At 43.3% G+C, this 17,373-nt stretch overlaps 1 protein-coding gene across 3 annotated transcripts; it reads left to right on the top strand.

Moving 5' to 3' along the window:
• The first annotated feature begins 2,204 nt into the window (after positions 1-2,204).
• On the top strand, positions 2,205-14,981 carry LOC110987357 (N-heparan sulfate sulfotransferase 4-like). 3 transcript variants are annotated; one of them, XM_022250030.2, is made up of 12 exons: positions 2,205-2,315; positions 3,800-5,170; positions 5,661-5,903; positions 6,405-6,590; positions 7,126-7,254; positions 7,638-7,820; positions 7,984-8,080; positions 8,904-9,030; positions 9,740-9,914; positions 10,603-10,773; positions 11,965-12,074; positions 12,359-14,981. In XM_022250030.2, exons 2-12 carry the CDS (start codon positions 4,169-4,171, stop codon positions 12,576-12,578), a joined length of 2,643 nt encoding a protein of 880 aa, XP_022105722.2. In that variant the 5' UTR covers positions 2,205-2,315; positions 3,800-4,168; the 3' UTR covers positions 12,579-14,981. The 3 variants fall into 3 exon arrangements, with proteins under 3 accessions (XP_022105722.2, XP_022105719.2, XP_022105721.2); XM_022250027.2 differs by having other exon boundaries at positions 2,299-2,436; XM_022250029.2 differs by lacking the exon at positions 2,205-2,315 and adding an exon at positions 2,485-2,589.
• Positions 14,982-17,373: the final 2,392 nt, after the last annotated feature.

The following is a 17,373-nucleotide window of genomic DNA, read 5'->3' as shown; positions in this document are numbered from 1 at the left end:
ACTACAGTTGTGCGCAAAAGGAGCCTGCAAGAATTTCCGAAGTGCTTTCACACCTTGAATTTTTTCCACATGGAATATTCATCTACAGTTGGATGAAATTCATGTCAAAATCCGTCACTACACGACTAAATAAAATCGGGAAGGAACATGATCTACAAATAAATCTGAGTGTATAGCAAATAACTGGACAAGCATGTCTCAGCCAGGCAACTTACTTAGCGTCAGTTGAAAATTTGATATTTCGAAACACCCATTGCATCCAACAACATCCAAGTACAATGGCAGCCATTACAAGAAATCGCCAGACGGTGACGGTTACCTGTGGCAACGCAAAAAGCACTTACGCAGGTTGCTGGACAATTAAATAATGGCAATTCCACAGTGTGGTCTCGAGACATACCTGAAAGCCACACACGTAATGAGAAGTTTCAGGGAAAAGCTCGCGGGCGCCTTACGAGTTCTGCGTGTTCCAGACGCTGAACAAACAGAATTAAACGCATTTCAGATTGTGGTTTGTGCAACGGTGTTAAACAAATGAAGGGAACTTCCCCCCACATTTTCACATACCCCCTCCCACAATAAGGCCCACGACGAAATATATGAAGTAACAAATGTGTTTTTATTTATACAATAGTTTTGTCGACAAATACTTTGGGGCTTTTTGTTGTAGGTTGGCTCTCCTGCTGAGCGGCGCTGTATTGTGAAGCTTGTAGGCCGTACCTTTTGATAAAAAAGACATACATGTACAACCATCTTATATAGCTTACAGCGCACAAACACCGAGGCATACCATTGGCAACGGTCTGTGACACTAACAGTGAAACAGACAGCAGGAAGGTCGGGGCCAACTGTGTTGGAAATATTGTCATTTTGACTTGTAGTCTTTCGGGGGGCTATATATAAAGCTACATTAATTTTTCACTCGCTTTGGGAACTTTACTGTGGGTGGCCGTGTTAGTAAAAAATAACAGATAATGGAAATAAATGCAGCACTAAAACAATAACTGCACTATTAGCTTTCTTGGTAACTCTGAAGTTATTCTTAAAAGTGCTACCTTTATTTCCATTGTCTGATGATTTGGAAGCAAGTGAACAGAAATAGAGCCAAAAATGGCCAATGGGTCGTCCTATAAAAATGACTCATTTTTAAGGGGCCCTTTATCCACCCTTTATTTTGTAAAAACGCGGGGCAATTTATTTTCCCAACGTTGGGGTACCAGGTGAATCGTTTAACTATTCAACCCCTGAAACAAGCCGGGTAAATTCTATTTTCCCAGGCTCGACGTCACCTTGCCCCGCTTTGCAATGGCGCTTTTGCTTCTAAACTTGAGAAATGAAATAATGAAGCGGTTTGTTTTGAGTTTAGAAGCCTCACGCAAGGCAGTGTATGCAGAAAATTCATGTTGAAACCATCACACACTGCAAAGAAGAAAAAACCTTTACGCGTCGTATGGACACGCGGTTAGCAAAAGCTGAGAAACCGGTAATACATTAGGCCTACATTCGTGTAGAATCTCACACCAGAACGGCATATCATGGCATTTAAAAAATGTGCTCCCTTTTGAGTGCTTGTAAATGCATTTTGGTTGTTGAGAAGTCCGAAAACATATTCTTCAAAGTTCATTGTATGCCTTAATAATTTTCTCACACAGAAAAGTGAGGGATAGATCCAAAAGGGTCCGCTCTGTTGACGTCATAGTCGTATCACATAGCTGTGGTTTGCTCGTCACCTAGCCTTTCTCTCGGCCTCAGCACCCTCAGTCGGGCGCTGGATACGAGCCAGTGAATTGGCCGGAAACTGTTAGCGCGGTCTAAATCGGCACAGTCTGTGTGCACAAATTCTGAAACTTGAAGATTTGTAAAAAAGGACAGGTTTAGGCGAGCAAAACGAATCCCGGTTTGTGTGTAGGCATCGACATTTCAAAATGGCTAGGGGCTTCACGACTGCTTTTTAGGGGTGGCCTTCCGTGGGAAAAAAAAAACATCTTCACAAGTCATCTGTTAATGAATGGAAATTTGAAAAGAAAATGACAAATCACAAAATGAGCTTTAAATTGATGTGGGTCTCGAACGCCCAAGAAGCTCATGAGTATGATTTTTCCTCATCTTGTTGAAGTTCGGTATTTATCACTGTTGGTTATGACAGTTTATTTACTGGCCTATTAACCACAGACATAAATAACCTGCCTACAACCCTGTGGTTGGATTTGATTCGCCCTCTCGCGATGACGGATCATGAATCATGCATGAGCTACCGATAGTGTGACGTCCTGACCCATGACCAGACTGTAAGCATATGTGGCTTTGTGGGTAAGGTGAGGCTTTGAGGAAAGGGGTACATACATGTACATCATACATGTGTGCATCGTGAACATGTATAACATTAATTGAGACGGAGGGCCCGCAACGGTGAACAATTTTTTTGTGAAGATGAAGGTAACGAGATAAACGGCTTACTACCTGCTCACGTTGTTTTTGCTGCACGTACCGTGTGTATTTCTCTTGGTGCATACTGTAGCCTACATGTACATCATAGTTTTGTGTGATCAAACATTTTCAAGTGTTTAAAATGTCACTCTTCCGCTGCTGGTAAGGTCGAGTAATATCATACTAAAGACATGGAACCAGCTAGAGTCCTGGAAATCTAACAGCTCCCTATTCCTCCGGGGTATAATTTGTCCCTAAGCCTACCCTTGTTTAGGTTTAGTGGGGTTTGTATCGTTATTAATATTTGTCACTCAATGTTTTCAGGGGTCCCGGGGATTGTGAATTTGGGGATCCTGTTCCTGTAACAGGTGGGAGACCTACATTTTAACTTTGGGATTCCCCTAGGTAGATGACTCGACTGTGACATCATGCTCAATAAGTCTGTAGGGTTGATGGTGTGAAAAGAGCACATGGATTTGAGTTTCAAGGGAAATTATGAGGGGAAACTGTGAGTGTTTCAACACATGACACATGGTGGAGTCAAATTGGCTGGTTTATCGGTAAGAAAGTCACATTTTCTCACAATTTACAATTGGAAATTTCAGAAACAGGATCAGGGCAGTTTTGGGTTTTTTTTTGGGGGGGGAAGAATGACCAGTTTGCACAGAGTAAAATGACAAAAACTTGGGGTCTCTGAATTCACAATCCCTGGGGTCCCATACTGCTTTTTACCAGACCAAAATCAGTTTGGAATAGCATGGAGGTAGGGAATAGCAAAGTCTTCAAAAATAACTATGCAGCTGTGTTCAGAATTATTTAAACGCTTGGCACAATCTTCCATTTTGAGAGTTACATCAGGAAATCTTTATGCAATACAGGCATGATGGGAAGAGAGTGCCAGTTTTTTTTTTGTGTTAGACAGTCTTGGTACTTTATATGTTGACTCAAAAGTATTCAAGGGTAGCTAGCCTACTTTCTGCCCAATGTTTCACCGGATTTACTGAAATAAACATGCAAATGACAGCATGTGCCAAGCATTTATAAAGACTTTCTGAACGCAACAGGAATACGGAATAGCTATTTTCAAAGATTTTGTTGGTCTTGACCAATTCTGGTGGGGGGTCTTCCCTGCGAAACCAATCCACTTATGTGTTACAATGTACTTTAGGCCCTACATGTTTATTTGTGTTCGTTGAGTGGAAATGAAGTAAAGTTGAATTTGAAGGATTTTAACTCGAGAGGTTTGGTTTTCAGTCACTAAAACATTGCATGAGGAAAGTCAAGGGAAATTTTGATATGCACCACGTTACTGCATACTATTGCCACTGCACGGTCATGTACATTGTACTCTATGGTTAATGTTACTCAACAGATTTGACAGAATGAGATGATGTTTCTGCCAGGTTGCTGGAGTGAGTATCTTCCACTCCTACAGATGTTACCAGCACCAGCCTTCTGTCAAGATGCTCAAGTAGGCGATGTGCAGTAACGAGTTCAAGATTAAGATGCAGGTCCAAACCATTTGGTGAACTGAGTGATCCATATACACCTCTATAGTGTAATTGCGGCAGTATCCGGTCCAGTGATAGCACTTCAGTGTTGTCGTCAGGAGTTGTGACACAAAATGGAGTGGATTAGAACATGTCGAGAGGGTTTTCATGGATCTTGAATATTTACAGCCTCCGGCAAGGGAGGTAGCCCATTGGAGGCTTGTCATCAGTGGTTCTTAGCTTTGAGGACCATGATGAACCTGATCCGTTACTCCAGCATGACAAGCATCAAGAAGATCATGCTCGTCTTGGTTTTGCTCAGCCTTCTGTCCATCTGGTTCTTGAGCTACAACATGATGACGCCGCTGCGAGGCGAACATGACAAGGACCTGCACTTGAAGCTTGACCCTAGCCATCCTCTGGGTGCGGAGGAGCGGTCGGCCAGGCACCGACAGGGCAAGCACACTCCGTTGGCAGACCAGGATGACCTACGAGTAATCCCCTCCGCGCTGGTCATCACGGAGCGAGACGATTTAGTGTTTGCGTACAACATCACCAGTGCTTTGGAAGCCAACCACATTGACTACACATCAGTCTTTGTCAAGGAACGTCGCTGGCCAAGGCTGGAGCACAAAAGGACAGGCAAATTCGCGGTCATCATCTTCCAAAGTATCCACTCCTATATCAGTCTGGATGCCTTCATCCTGCGCACCGTACATGAGTACTGCAAGAAATATAACGTTGGGATCATGGCTTTTGCTGTGGTCCGTGAAGACGACAACGGGTACACCAGGCAAGTCGGTCAACTGCCAGTTTACATGGACCAACGACTCAGCCTGAAGGACCTTACCGTGAACTTGGCTGCCAGCGACATTTTGCACATCACTAAAGCGGGTCAGTTTATAAATGGGACACTACCCTACAATGACTGGACGGTCTTCAGGACTGATCATGAGTCCTACAAGCCCCTTGTCCAAGCCAAGATGCTCAGCCAAGACTCGCTGGAGCTCCACTCGCCTTCAGAAGTCCTCCACACAACAGTGCTCCTGGATCAGGGACTCTATGATGGCATTCAGAGGATTTTCATCGGGAACAACTTCCGATTTTGGCTCCACTATATCCTGTTCCTGGACAGTGTCGCCTTTCTCTCCCACAGACTCCTGCAGAAGTCATTGGACCGATACATCCAGGTCGACATCGATGACATCTTTGTTGGAATGAAAGGCATTCGGATGACCACAGATGATGTCGAGGTATGAACCCCTGGGAAATTTTATCGCCAATTGCCACGGTAACACTTAAATTCAGAAGGCTAACTGGAAAGCAGATTTCGAATCTCCAAATCCCAGTGAGACGCGTCCTTAGTGAGACTTTTAGAGGAGGTCACTTAATTGAAATTGCCTATTCAGCAACCAGGTCCCCCTGTACATTTCTCCATGAAGCCGTTAGGTTGCTGTTTGAGATATCCACCTGTACAGTTATTAAACACAATGTTTTCATGAAAAATATGAGTACCAAATTATCCTGTAAGCAACATTTTCAAATCAAATTGTTATTCAAGAGTAAAGGTTGCTGAAACCGTATCTGGAAATTATTGGCTTACTGTTAATTCCCGGCTCAGGCCCGACATTACAGACAATATCAAAGTCCAAGTGAGCTTCATGGCTATCACCATCATGTCCTTGTGTTATCTTTTCCTCCTCTGCGTTGCCTTGCCGGGCTCCGCCCCTTCCACTTGAGCAGGCACTACTCCTAGAGCAGGAAGTCTTGGCTGACAAGATCCCGGGCTTCACCTTCAAGCTGGGCTTCTCGGGTAAGTTCTTCAAGCGCGGCAACGAGGCGGAGAAGGCCGGCGACGAGGCACTGGTTGCCCAAGCTGACAAGTTTGCCTGGTTCCCCCACATGTGGAACCATGCCCAGCCCCACATGTTTACCAACCAGAGTCAGCTGATTGCAGACATGAGGAAGAATTTCCGATTTGCTAAGGTAGGTATTTCATTTTGAGGCTTATCAGCAGTTGGCTTAATCATAGTTCAGATTTGGCCTTCAAACCAGCCTGGACTTGACAAGTTCCAGAGACCTTCATTTTGTCTGCAAACATTCATATGTATTTTATTACAAGTGGCCATCAGTGCCTAAATTTCAACCGCAGTGAGCAAAAGTTTTTGACCAAAAAGTGCACAGTTTATGCTGGTTGTATTTAAGAAGGTAGAAGCTTGATAGGTAATATTCGCAGCATCTTTTCCTCATTTATATTATTGCTAACTATTCAGCTTGGCACAAAGTTTGCTAAATCCTGAAGTTTGTTGTCTCGAGCAGGGACCTTGGCAAAGCTTGACTAGAAATTCACTTTAAAACATTGCTGGAACATTGACCTGTAAAACATCTGGACTGGACCGTTGTCTACTCTCCTCCAGGAACATATTTCTTTAGATTTTTATTTGGATGGGTCGAGATCAGAGTCTTACTTCTCAGTTGTGCTTACAGATTCACCAGATTCCTGTGAAATTCTCCTACGCTGTGGCCCCGCACCATTCAGGCGTGTACCCTGTCTACCCCATGCTGTATAGTGCCTGGAAACAGGTCTGGGGCATCAAGGCAACCAGCACGGAGGAGTATCCGTCTCTTCGACCAGCTCGGAAGAGAAAAGGCTTCATCTACAAGGATATCATGGTAACGCAGGCCTGCGCTAATCACAGACCCCAGTATACTAGACACTACTGTGTGGTTTACTTACCAAAGCCTTGACACATTGCTTGCATGCAGTGGTGTGCGTTTGTACCGGTTGGTGTATGTATACGATACAAGTGAACATTGTTAATTTTCAACGGAATGAGCACAAAACATACCATCTCTGTGAGGTGAACATACCTCATTTTGACTGCACGGCTCCACTGATACACAGTGTCTTTCCATATTGACAAGAGCATTAAAGGCTACCGTGTACATGTATATATTAACACTAATCATGCCAAATCCAACGAGCATATTCATGATTTCAATGGTCCCCAGGGGTGAGGGTTAAAGGTACATGGACCTCTGCATGTAATGTAGCCATTTAGTTCGTGCAGTTGGTAACAGCAAGTTTTCATGTTGAATATTCTAGATTTCCTAGTAACGTTAACATTCAGTACTTTCTATCATTATGCCTGCATTACACAAAGTCTAGAATTCCAAAGTAGTGATCGAAGGTGTGTTTTGTGGACAGGTGCTTCCTCGTCAGACATGTGGCTTGTTCACTCACACCATTGTCATGAAGCAGTACCCTGGAGGAAGAGAGAGACTAGATGGTAGCATCTACGGAGGGGAGCTGTTCCAGACTATTGTCGATAACCCAGTAAGACTGACAAATAGTATGACACACTAGCAGTGTTCCCCTCCCCCCGGGAAGGGTTAAGAGAGGTGTACACAGTGTAAGCACTGGGTCATTTTTGTGTTAAGAATTGTAACATCTTTCACGTAAATAATAATGAGCATTTATAAAGCGCGCTAATCTACCTAATAGGCGCTCGTGGCACTACAAAAGTAAAAGTAAATCATTGCCGTTAGATACAGAAGAAAACTACATTTGTTGAATAGGGTAAACATTCTGATGGATAGAGTAATTCGGGGTTACTTTCTCAAAGAAGAATCTTTATTTTGCCGTTCCCGACCCAAAGCTTTGTGCAATGTGTGTTAGGAGTAATTCATGAAATGCTGGAAGAAATCGTTTCCCCGCAGATTAACGTGTATATGACTCACATGACCAACTATGGCAGCGATCGCTTGGCTCTGTACACGTTTGACAACGTCATCAGCTTTGTGCAAAAATGGACCAACCTGAGACTCAAAGCTGCACCGCCGCTAGAGCTGGCCAAGAAGTACTTTGATATGTTCCCCGAGGAACGAGAACCAGTTTGGACCGTGAGTAGGAAGCAACATTTCAAATGCACCTATCACTACTTAAGTTTAATTTGATGACTGAACGAAAAGTATCTCTTTAAAATAGGGCGAAGAAAAGAAAAACTTGTTGCTGTCTTTGAAACGTTATCTGAACAATATCATCTTTTTCCCTCATCTTTAACAGAACCCGTGCTACGACAAACGTCACTTAGAAATCCTGCCCGAAAAGCAGAACTGTCACCGCCTTCCAAGTTTCCTTGTGATTGGACCACAAAAAACAGGTATTTGTCGAGACTCACATCAGTAGTGAAATGAAATTTGGCAGAATGCATTCCTTACAATGTTTCTTGGATTGTATTGCCCTTATAAACAGATTGCGGTAATATGACGTTTACGAGATTAGCAATTTTAAATCTGGTCAAATGTCATCTTGTTAACACTGTGGTATTGGTTTAAATACTACTGTCGGACTCAGTTCTTTGATGCTCTTAACCTAGATGTAGTGGAGACCAACACAAAACCAGATGCAAGACCAGATCCAAGACCAGACACGAAGCCGGACACAAGGCTGGACACATGACCAGACACGACCAGACACAAGACCAGACTCAAAACCAGCCCCCAAGACCAAACCCAAGACCAGACAAAAGACCAGACAAAAGACCAGACACAAAACCAGCCCAAAAACAGACACAAGATCAGACTCAAGACCAGACCAGACACAAGACGATGTAAAGGACCAGACACAAGACCAGAGCCAAGAACAGACCCAAGACCAGACACAAGGCCAGGCACAAGACCAGACCATGCACAGGACCAGACGCAAGACCCGGCCCGAGACCAGGCCCAAGACCAACCTCAAGTAACAGGTTGAAATATGACGTAGGCATGCTTTTGTTGCAGTTCATTCAAACGGCTTGTGACTTGACTCCCTCCACACCAGAGGTCATGCTTTGGTCTTTTGATGATGGTCTTTTTGGTTATTGTGATGGTCAGAAGGGTATCAGCAGTAACCCCATCTCCTCTCCCCATCCCACAAAATCTGAAAATGACCTCAGTGTTTTTGACTGTAATTTGACTGTCCTGTTGGTTCCCTGTACCCAGGGACCACTGCACTGTATACATTTCTGTCGCTGCATCCCAACATCAGGGGTAACCTTCCCAGTGAGGAGACTTTTGAAGAAGTTCAGTTCTTCTCAAACTCCAAGAATTATAACAAAGGACTAGAATGGTGAGTGGATATGTCTTGATCAAGAGACTTTACTTCTGTCATTTTAACCACTTTGCGTTGGGGAGCCCAGTTTTGGGTTCATTTTCTTTATACCTAATGCCAGGCTGCCCAAAACCAGACAAAACAGCTGGGCCTTGTAACAAGAGACCGTACTCGAAACAAAAGACAGAGCTTCTGGGAATTTCCAACATTTTTTCAGTTGTCAATAGGGGAGGAAATCTGTCATTGTTTTGAAACATTATACCACTGTTTGTGGCATTCCGCCGGAGCGGATTACCACCTCCAGTGATGAGCAATACAATAGCGCTGTACGCTAACCTGGCCCCTATTGAAAAGATGTCAGCAGTGCACTGTGCTGGTTTCGGGAACAAAAGAAAATTACATAACACCGCACAATCTGGGCTCATTTTACAAGGCGGCAGGCCTGGCTGAAATATTCGTGTGTGAATAGATATGTCTGTCAGATTAGAGTAGCCACCAGACAGTCATTTGTGTGGGTATAATCATCTAGTAAATGAAGTTAGGGATTTTTAAAGATTAAACAGAAAAAAATGAAAATCACCCAGCCCAGTAGAATCAACACCAACAAATAGGCCCGGCGCAAAGTGGCTAAAATAAAATCTCTTGAGAAATGAATTTATTGATCTTTGCTCAATATTGACCATTGATCACATATTGATTGTTGCTAATTCTCACTTCCCATTTTCAGGTATTTGAATTTTTTTCCACAAGTTGACAATACCTCAGCTGACGTACTGTTTGAGAAGAGCGCAACATACTTTGACAACTTACATGCACCACGCCGGGCACATTGGCTTCTCCCAAAGGCCAAACTCATTGCGATATTGATTGATCCAGCCAAGAGGGCTTATTCGTGGTACCAGGTATGACAGAATTTGAAGTTTTCAGTCAGATATGGGTGTTGCCCAAAATTCAACTTTGTCACTGACTTTGGCTTCAGATTCCTGCTGCATAATTTCAAGTCCCTTGCTGACTTCAACTCAACTGAGTTCTAATCTAACCAGTCCCATCAGTGTAGACTTGAGAGTATTTCAGTTGAACAAGGCCAGGTTCTGTGGCTGAATATTTTTTTCTTACCAGGGTACCAATTGAAATTAACTGGCAGACGACTGATGTTGCTGATCAAACGTGGCCAACTTGATCAAAGTTGGGTTGTGAAACGAATCTGGAGCAATAGTTCCGGCCAGAGACTTAGCCAAGATTTCAGAAATGGGTTCAGTAGAGACAGTTCTCCTTACCTGTGTACAAAAGCCCTTATACATGTGTCCATAGGTAAAGTGTCAAAGGGATACGCTGTGTAACAATAGAGTCACTTCTAAAAAGGACAAATTTTGTGGGCATGGTCTCAAGGAATCATTTTTTTTCTATTGTTCAGAATTACTGACTAAACTATCAGAGCCGTTTTAATCTTCATTCCCAATGCTTGTATCAGTTTCAAAGCCATTTATATTCATTTTTTTTCCTGATTTCTACAATTCAGTAAAGTTCCATTCAGTTCGTTACGGACGTACACTAGATACCATCTCGAATACCATGATTTCTTCCTAACAGCACGAGAGAGCTCATGAGAACCCGGCCAGCATGAACTACACGTTTTACGAGGTTTTGACATCAGGTCTCGAGGCACCGAGACCGGTAGCCTTGCTGCGGAACCGGTGCCTGGATCCGGGCAAATACATCCAGCACTTACAGAGATGGCTTGAGTTCTACCCACCCACCCAGGTTAGATGACGATAAACGAGGGGAAAAATCGTGCTGGGGTATTAGTTTCCTTCGCCACGGTTGCCAAGAAGTGTCAAGTAACAAGTCCCACATTGCTTGACTAATGTCCATTTATTAGCAGCGCAGGTCGGGGTTGATAATCGGCCAGCATGAGTACATCAATACCAGTAACCCCTCTAGTGCTACATGCATGCGCTCTGTCGATTTTGGGGGTCGCCTTATTGAACATAGTCTGGTTCCCTGCCCAAAGATTCCCTGACGACCCTTGATAATGATTCGCCGGGTAGTCAGAATCATCGGGTCTGGTATCCAGACTATATGGAACGAACTTAACCAATGCGCGTGTGTGGATGAGTGTATGTTTTCTGTACCGTAACTGTATCACATACATATGTACTGCACTTTCGAGTCGTGATGTGATATGCAAGTGGCTTGCCGTCCTTGCTTCCTCCTTAGGAGCACATGATCAATTATCGAATTTGCAGCCCGTGAGGATAATAATCGAGAACGAATTTGCTGGGATCAACCATGGAGGTAGAAAGAAACCAGAGTAAATCCAAGCCATTGAATTAGTCAAAGGAATCATAATGTACATAGGTAATACATGTGTATGTGTAAGTCAGCAAAATGACGACTTACAGCAGAAGTCGGCATTCGCGTAAGTCGTCATAATTTCTTGAGTCCCGAGAGTCCCGACTTAGCCGGAGTTTACTGTATTTCCTTGCACGTGGATTCCAAGTTGACATTATTTTACATCGGGCTAAGCTGAATTCACAGGTGTGCGTTATTTCTATAGAAAAAAATGACCAGCTCTACAGGTCAGACAGGTGGTAAAAGTTACCCATGTAACAAGGACACCGTCACAAATTGTGCCCCACCGTCATGGAATGACCCAAATATAAAGTAATAAGTAAAAGTAACAAGTAAAATTACATTCCAGATCGTACATTTCAAATAACTTACAATATTTGTCTGAACCAAATGGTCACATTGTATGCAAAAACACTTCCTGTCACCTTGATGTATTAGATTAAAAGCAAATAAAATACCAGCACTTGGAGGGTCAAAATTCACCCTCTGCGTGCATGCCTTGTGAAAATTTAGCTAAATCATGAGATGTCACACACCTCTTTGAAACCATGCTCTCAGCTGTGTTAAACAAGAAAATTCTTAATGTTTTTTCTCAAATAGTTGATGGTGTTGGATGGCGACTTGTTGAGGGCAGATCCTACTGTTGCCATGCTGAAAATCCAAAAATTTCTACGTTTAAAAGAGGTTGTCGACTTCAGTGATAAGATTATGTAAGTAAAGCCAAAATGATGAATATTTTGTAGAAAAAATGACCATCTTGAAAAGATTTCTAATTGTGAAATCTGCCGCCTTTAGCCTGAGGTGCTTGTTCCCACAAGCAAAAGCACTATATTCTAAGAGAAACATTGCCAACCAATTGCTAAATGGTTCAAAGATGAATTGCCTTTTTAACAAGACTTTCTCGATCAGTGAAGTTTTTTAGACATTCACAAATCGCATGTAGTGTCAACATCATCCAACTCTCCACGTGTTGTCTCCATTTGCTCATCCACAGTTATGACGATAAGAAGGGCTTTTACTGCCCCGTCTTCAAGAAGGGTCACACGCGATGCCTTGGCAAGAGTAAAGGTCGTAAGTACCCTCCCATGGATGTCGACACAGAGACCTACCTCCGGCATTATTACCAGGGTTTCAACGTCCAGCTGGAGGCTTTCCTATCCGGCATTGACCAGCCCATACCAGCGTGGCTAAATGAGGCGTTGACTGAAAGCTGAGACTGGGTGTCGGCACCAATTCGCCCCGAAGAGAGACAGCACTCTCCCAAGTGGACTATGCATGTGTGCAGTGAACAAAAAAGAGTTTCTAAAGACAGTGTGCTGAGCCATGCCCTCATAACGAGAGAGGCTGGGCCAATACGTGAGCACAGTCATCACCGTTTACCCGAGTTTCACCAAGAAACCCTGTGCACGTTCAATTTGGCCGTACTCAACGCAATGCATCAGCCCCAAGGGATGTTGTTGCTAGGCAGCAGAGCGCCTTCTCTTGGTCACATGCAAAGTCCATTGTCCCATTGTCTCCAGAGCCTACAACAAGAGTCTGGTGACCGAGACTCCTCCGTGTCTTTTTACCTGGAGGTAATTTTAGTCTGGCGAAATCGCAAATGGGGACTGGCTGGTTGAACACAGAAGCAGCAGACTGGATACATGATACCACTGTATTAGGATGAGCTGCAGACTTCCTCCTGAGATATTTTGTTGTTATTGTTTTCTACAGTCTTTAATTTATTGACCGTCAGAGCAGGGTATTTGACTCCTAAACCATCCAGATTTAATCAGTCTTTAGTTTGGATATCTCTGATAATCATATCGTGCTTCCCGTGGAAAGTAACACACAGGTGTACAACTGTTGAACTCCATTTTTAATTGTTTATAAACCAAACTAAACAGCTTTTGGACACAATTTCATGTTTTGTGATCATTGGTGTAAAAATGACCCTTTGGGCATAAAGGTACTACGGGTTGACATTTTTACCTGATGAACGGCTGTTTAGCTTCAATTAGAGAAAAATTTGGTCTTTCCCAAACCATTTCAACAATTCCTAATTTTCGATATCAAGCTTTTTGTTTTACGGTTTCCAGTGTGGACATCCTTCAAACCGTTCAGTTCCTGTCATCTACAGGATTTGTTTGTGTCCTTCTTCCCTCTGTCCCCTCGTTAATTTATTTCCCAGATCTTATTGTATGAAGCCAAATGTCGTTGAAACATTGGGCTCATGGATGAATTTCCTTCCTGGTTCAGTTGGGCAAAAGTTTTCCAGGTCACACCACCGCGCTTGTGCCAGTCTGACTTGGTTTACTAAGAAATAAAAGCTGTGAACAGTATTTGTTATGGTGCTGAAAGTTGTAGAATGAAGCCAGTTCTTTGAATTTTAGCTTTTTTGTTATGATGTATAAAATATCTGAATGTGTACCATTATATTGTTTTGAAGTACAAAAGCTCTTTTTGCAATACTTAGAATGAGTTGTAGTAGCTATCATTTTTAAAGGGTTTTAGAAAACATTGATTTTTAAGACCTAAGGGCCTCTTTTTGTCTTTGTTGGGCTTGTATTCCTAGAAACTCTGGCTGAATGTGCCTTCAGTGAAAGCAAGATTTACATGCTTTCTCGAGAACTGACGACACAAGATGCTGGATGGAATGGCCATAGCATTTGATCAGTTGGTGGCCCCAAAAGCTGGCCAAAAGTTTTAATTGCCTCTTGCACCGACAGGTGTTATGGCCATGGAATGGTTGATTCTTGATGTTCCTTGCGCAGGCTTGCTATTAAAGTTTGAACCTTTTTAACATGACAAAACCCTTCATTCCAGGCTCCCTGCTGAGCAAAAGAGTTCGTGTGACTATTGTAGAGAACCAGTGAAGTGATTTTTCGGTTAAGTCCAACTCAAAGTCGATCAAATTTGTAGGGCCTTACCGCTATTTTAAATAGTTTTCTTTGTTACGACAAAAGTAGCCCTCTTTGTTTCATTTTCTTGCGTCCACTTGCCATCCTCCAGTACGAACCATAATTCATTACAAAAATAAAAACAAACAATAAAAAAGTTTAAGAAATGCCATTTGCTCAAGGAAAAATTACATTGTATCTTAAAAAAAAACTTGGTAGCTCCATCAATGCCAAAGATTCCTACTTTGTGTGCTAGAAGCTAGTTATCTGCGATGAGGATTCTCTGTCTCTGTGGACACAAAAGGGCTTCCATGTGTCATGATGCGCGGATGACTGGTGGGAGATCCTGCTGCCGCTGGACACCGGCAGCTTTCATGGGTACACGTGTGTATCCAGCCCCAGTCGTAATATCCGGACGCTGACACAACTGGGACCCATTTTGTGGCCGAAATCTATACAGTATTTACGAAAGTTTGTCAGGCAGTGGTGTGTATTTCTTCTTTCGAATTCCAGCTTCCGTTAGAATTTTGCCATTTTCCTCAAATATGAAAGAAAGTTTCTTGACTGTTTCCACCGCATTTTTATTGACACAGTACATTGCCAACTAGCTTATTCCTGTAAATTTCTAGGGAATTCTCAATGTGCTGTAATTTACTGTATGCACATTAAATGAAAGTCGGTCGATGTATATGAAAACCTGACGAAATAAACTAGCTCGTGATTAGTATTTTGAACTTAGGTAAGCGGGCAGTCTAGTTTTAGCTGATGAAAGAGCTTTAAAGTTGATGACAGACGTGTAGACGCAATGGAGCTCCATTTGAAATCATTACCTCTGGCGCAGGGGTTCTGAAGAAATCGGGACTAGTTCAGAGTTCAACAACCCTCACTTAAATAACTTTCGCCTAAAGAGTTAGATTAGCGTACCTTGGTTTCCTTTCAAACAAATGGTATAATGAGAAATATTTCTGGTGGTTGGCTTGGACAGGTGGGATGGTATCTTACGATATGTGTAGTCTCGAAATTGGGTACCTATTATTCCTCATCACCTCGAGCGTATCTGCAGTGCTCAAGGAGTCGGTAATTTCACAGTATCTAAATTTCCCCATAGTACCTGCCCAAGGTAAACCCATAAAGGTCTGGATACCGGGCAATTATCGACATCGATCAGTTTGGTCATATACTAATTTTCAAGCCCTGCGTCATGCGTGACTATCCTCCAGCGATGACTCCATTCAGCAAAATGGCCTTGGGTCCTTTGGTGATGGTCATTTGCTCGAATGCTTCGGTTTGATGTTTTGTGACTAGGCAGCAAACGCCACAATGGCCGCCCATTGAAACAACGGCACCTTGTCAGAAGTACCGACCAGAACTCTCGGACGTGTTGTTTGGATGTGCGTGAGATATCAGGGTGATATTAAACGTTGCACCACCGACAAGAAGAGCATTTCAAAAAGCATGGACTTCCAGCCCTCATAGTTACGAAGCCCCGCAGGAGGTTGATGTATCAGGCGGTACAAAGTAAGTGTTCCTTTGAACTCTATGTAGGGCTAGAAAGCCCATCGAACACGATATCTGCTGAGTAAAACTTAAAAAGTCATTCGTAGCTTTTTGCTCAGCTCAAGGCACGGGTGTGGTCAATTTTTTCCACATCCTCTGCCTGGCGAGGCCCGGCGTTTCCCAAGTTGGCCTCACAAACACCGATCAAGACGGATGTTTGTCCTACGGCTTTGCGAGACAGAAATCGCTGCAAAATTGACGCCACACTTGAGCTACGTGCGAACGGCCAGGAATGACCTGTTACCCAGCAGAAAGCTCTCCTATGCCTGGGCTGCGGACTGTGGTGACGAGGTTAAACCCGAGTCAATGGAAGCTAGTAGATGCGCTTCTTCTCGATCTACTGGGAAGTGGGGATAGGTACCGTGAAGCCTGAGCATGCAACCATAACCTTGATGTATTGTCCCTAACGGTAAAGACACATTCAACTCGCTAAAAAGATCTGGCATGCAAGTCGGTCATTTTCTAATTGGTTCCGTTTGGTACATGCTGACCAAATGAAGACCATATGACCACGCGCATTATAATTACTTGGAGGGTTCGTGCACTGTTGATAACACATTACAAAATTACATTAGAACGAGCGTTTCACAATGGTGCGCCACCAAGAGTTTGTAATGCGTTGGCCATCGTAATGCGCGAAATAAGTCGACCCTTTTCAGACCCGCATCACCGGTCGACACGTCCAGATGTATCAACCATAGATCTCCATTATGTCGTTATAATAGAGATCAATGGTGTCAAGCCATTCAAACGCACATTGCCCACAGTGGCCACCGCATTGCAAACTGTTGGTGGGGCACCATTGGGTGTCACCCGTATTATAGGGTATAAACATAGAGTCATAAGCGATTACAATCAAAAATAAATAAAATACTGTATACTGGTACATTTTGGATAAAATACGCTGATTCACAATATGCTCCGTTTAACTATAGATAAATCCTAATTTGCATAGAACCGCGTGCGCCATGCCATTGGATGTCACCGCAGAACCGCATTGCATATGTATTACCTGTATGCATAAAGATGCCTTGCCCTGTGCACGTCAATACCAAGCGTTGCATACATGTATCCGTCAAAATCGCTCCTTGGGCGATTTTGAGAGCCAAACGCAACGTACACGTGCGTTATGCTAATGGGTCGATTTTGGTGTCCATGAAAGTGAAACGCATGAACGCATCGTGTACGCAACGCACCCAGACAACGCACATGGAAAGGCACCTTAATAATGGTGCGAGATCTTATTTGTCAAGTCGTTGGATAACTCAAGTCGAACTTAGCCAATTAAAGTATGTTGCTTAGGCCTATGTTATACCGGAGCTACGCCGATGATTTCGGCTAAACTTCACTGGACAAAACACACGAACGAAGTTGCCACCGAGTCTATCTTCAGATAAGTGGCAGCCAACAGGAACAATCCTGCGCCAGTAGTAGAGAACTGACAGTTCTGGACCACACGCCCTTTTCACCGTTTTTAACAAAAACCCCTGGGTACCTATACGGCCCAAAAATCTCGGGGAATTCCCTAAAAATCTTAAATTCAAGATTTTAGCAAAAACCCCTGGGTATCTCA

Source organism: Acanthaster planci, linkage group LG19 (genome assembly GCF_054643075.1).
Source record: "Acanthaster planci isolate LZ-2023a linkage group LG19, COTS_SCS, whole genome shotgun sequence".
Classification (NCBI taxonomy): Eukaryota; Metazoa; Echinodermata; class Asteroidea; order Valvatida; family Acanthasteridae; genus Acanthaster; species Acanthaster planci.
Note: the sequence above shows the minus strand (reverse complement) of the source record. Positions and strands in the feature narration are given on the sequence as shown.

Coding starts and splice junctions, on each gene's coding strand:
- LOC110987357 (XM_022250030.2), top strand. CDS start 4,169: ATGATGAACCTGATCCGTTACTCCAGCATGACAAGCATCAAGAAGATC. Junction 7,821..7,983: donor AACGAGAACCAGTTTGGACC/GTGAGTAGGAAG, acceptor CATCTTTAACAG/AACCCGTGCTACGACAAACG. Junction 10,774..11,964: donor AGTTCTACCCACCCACCCAG/GTTAGATGACGA, acceptor TTTCTCAAATAG/TTGATGGTGTTGGATGGCGA.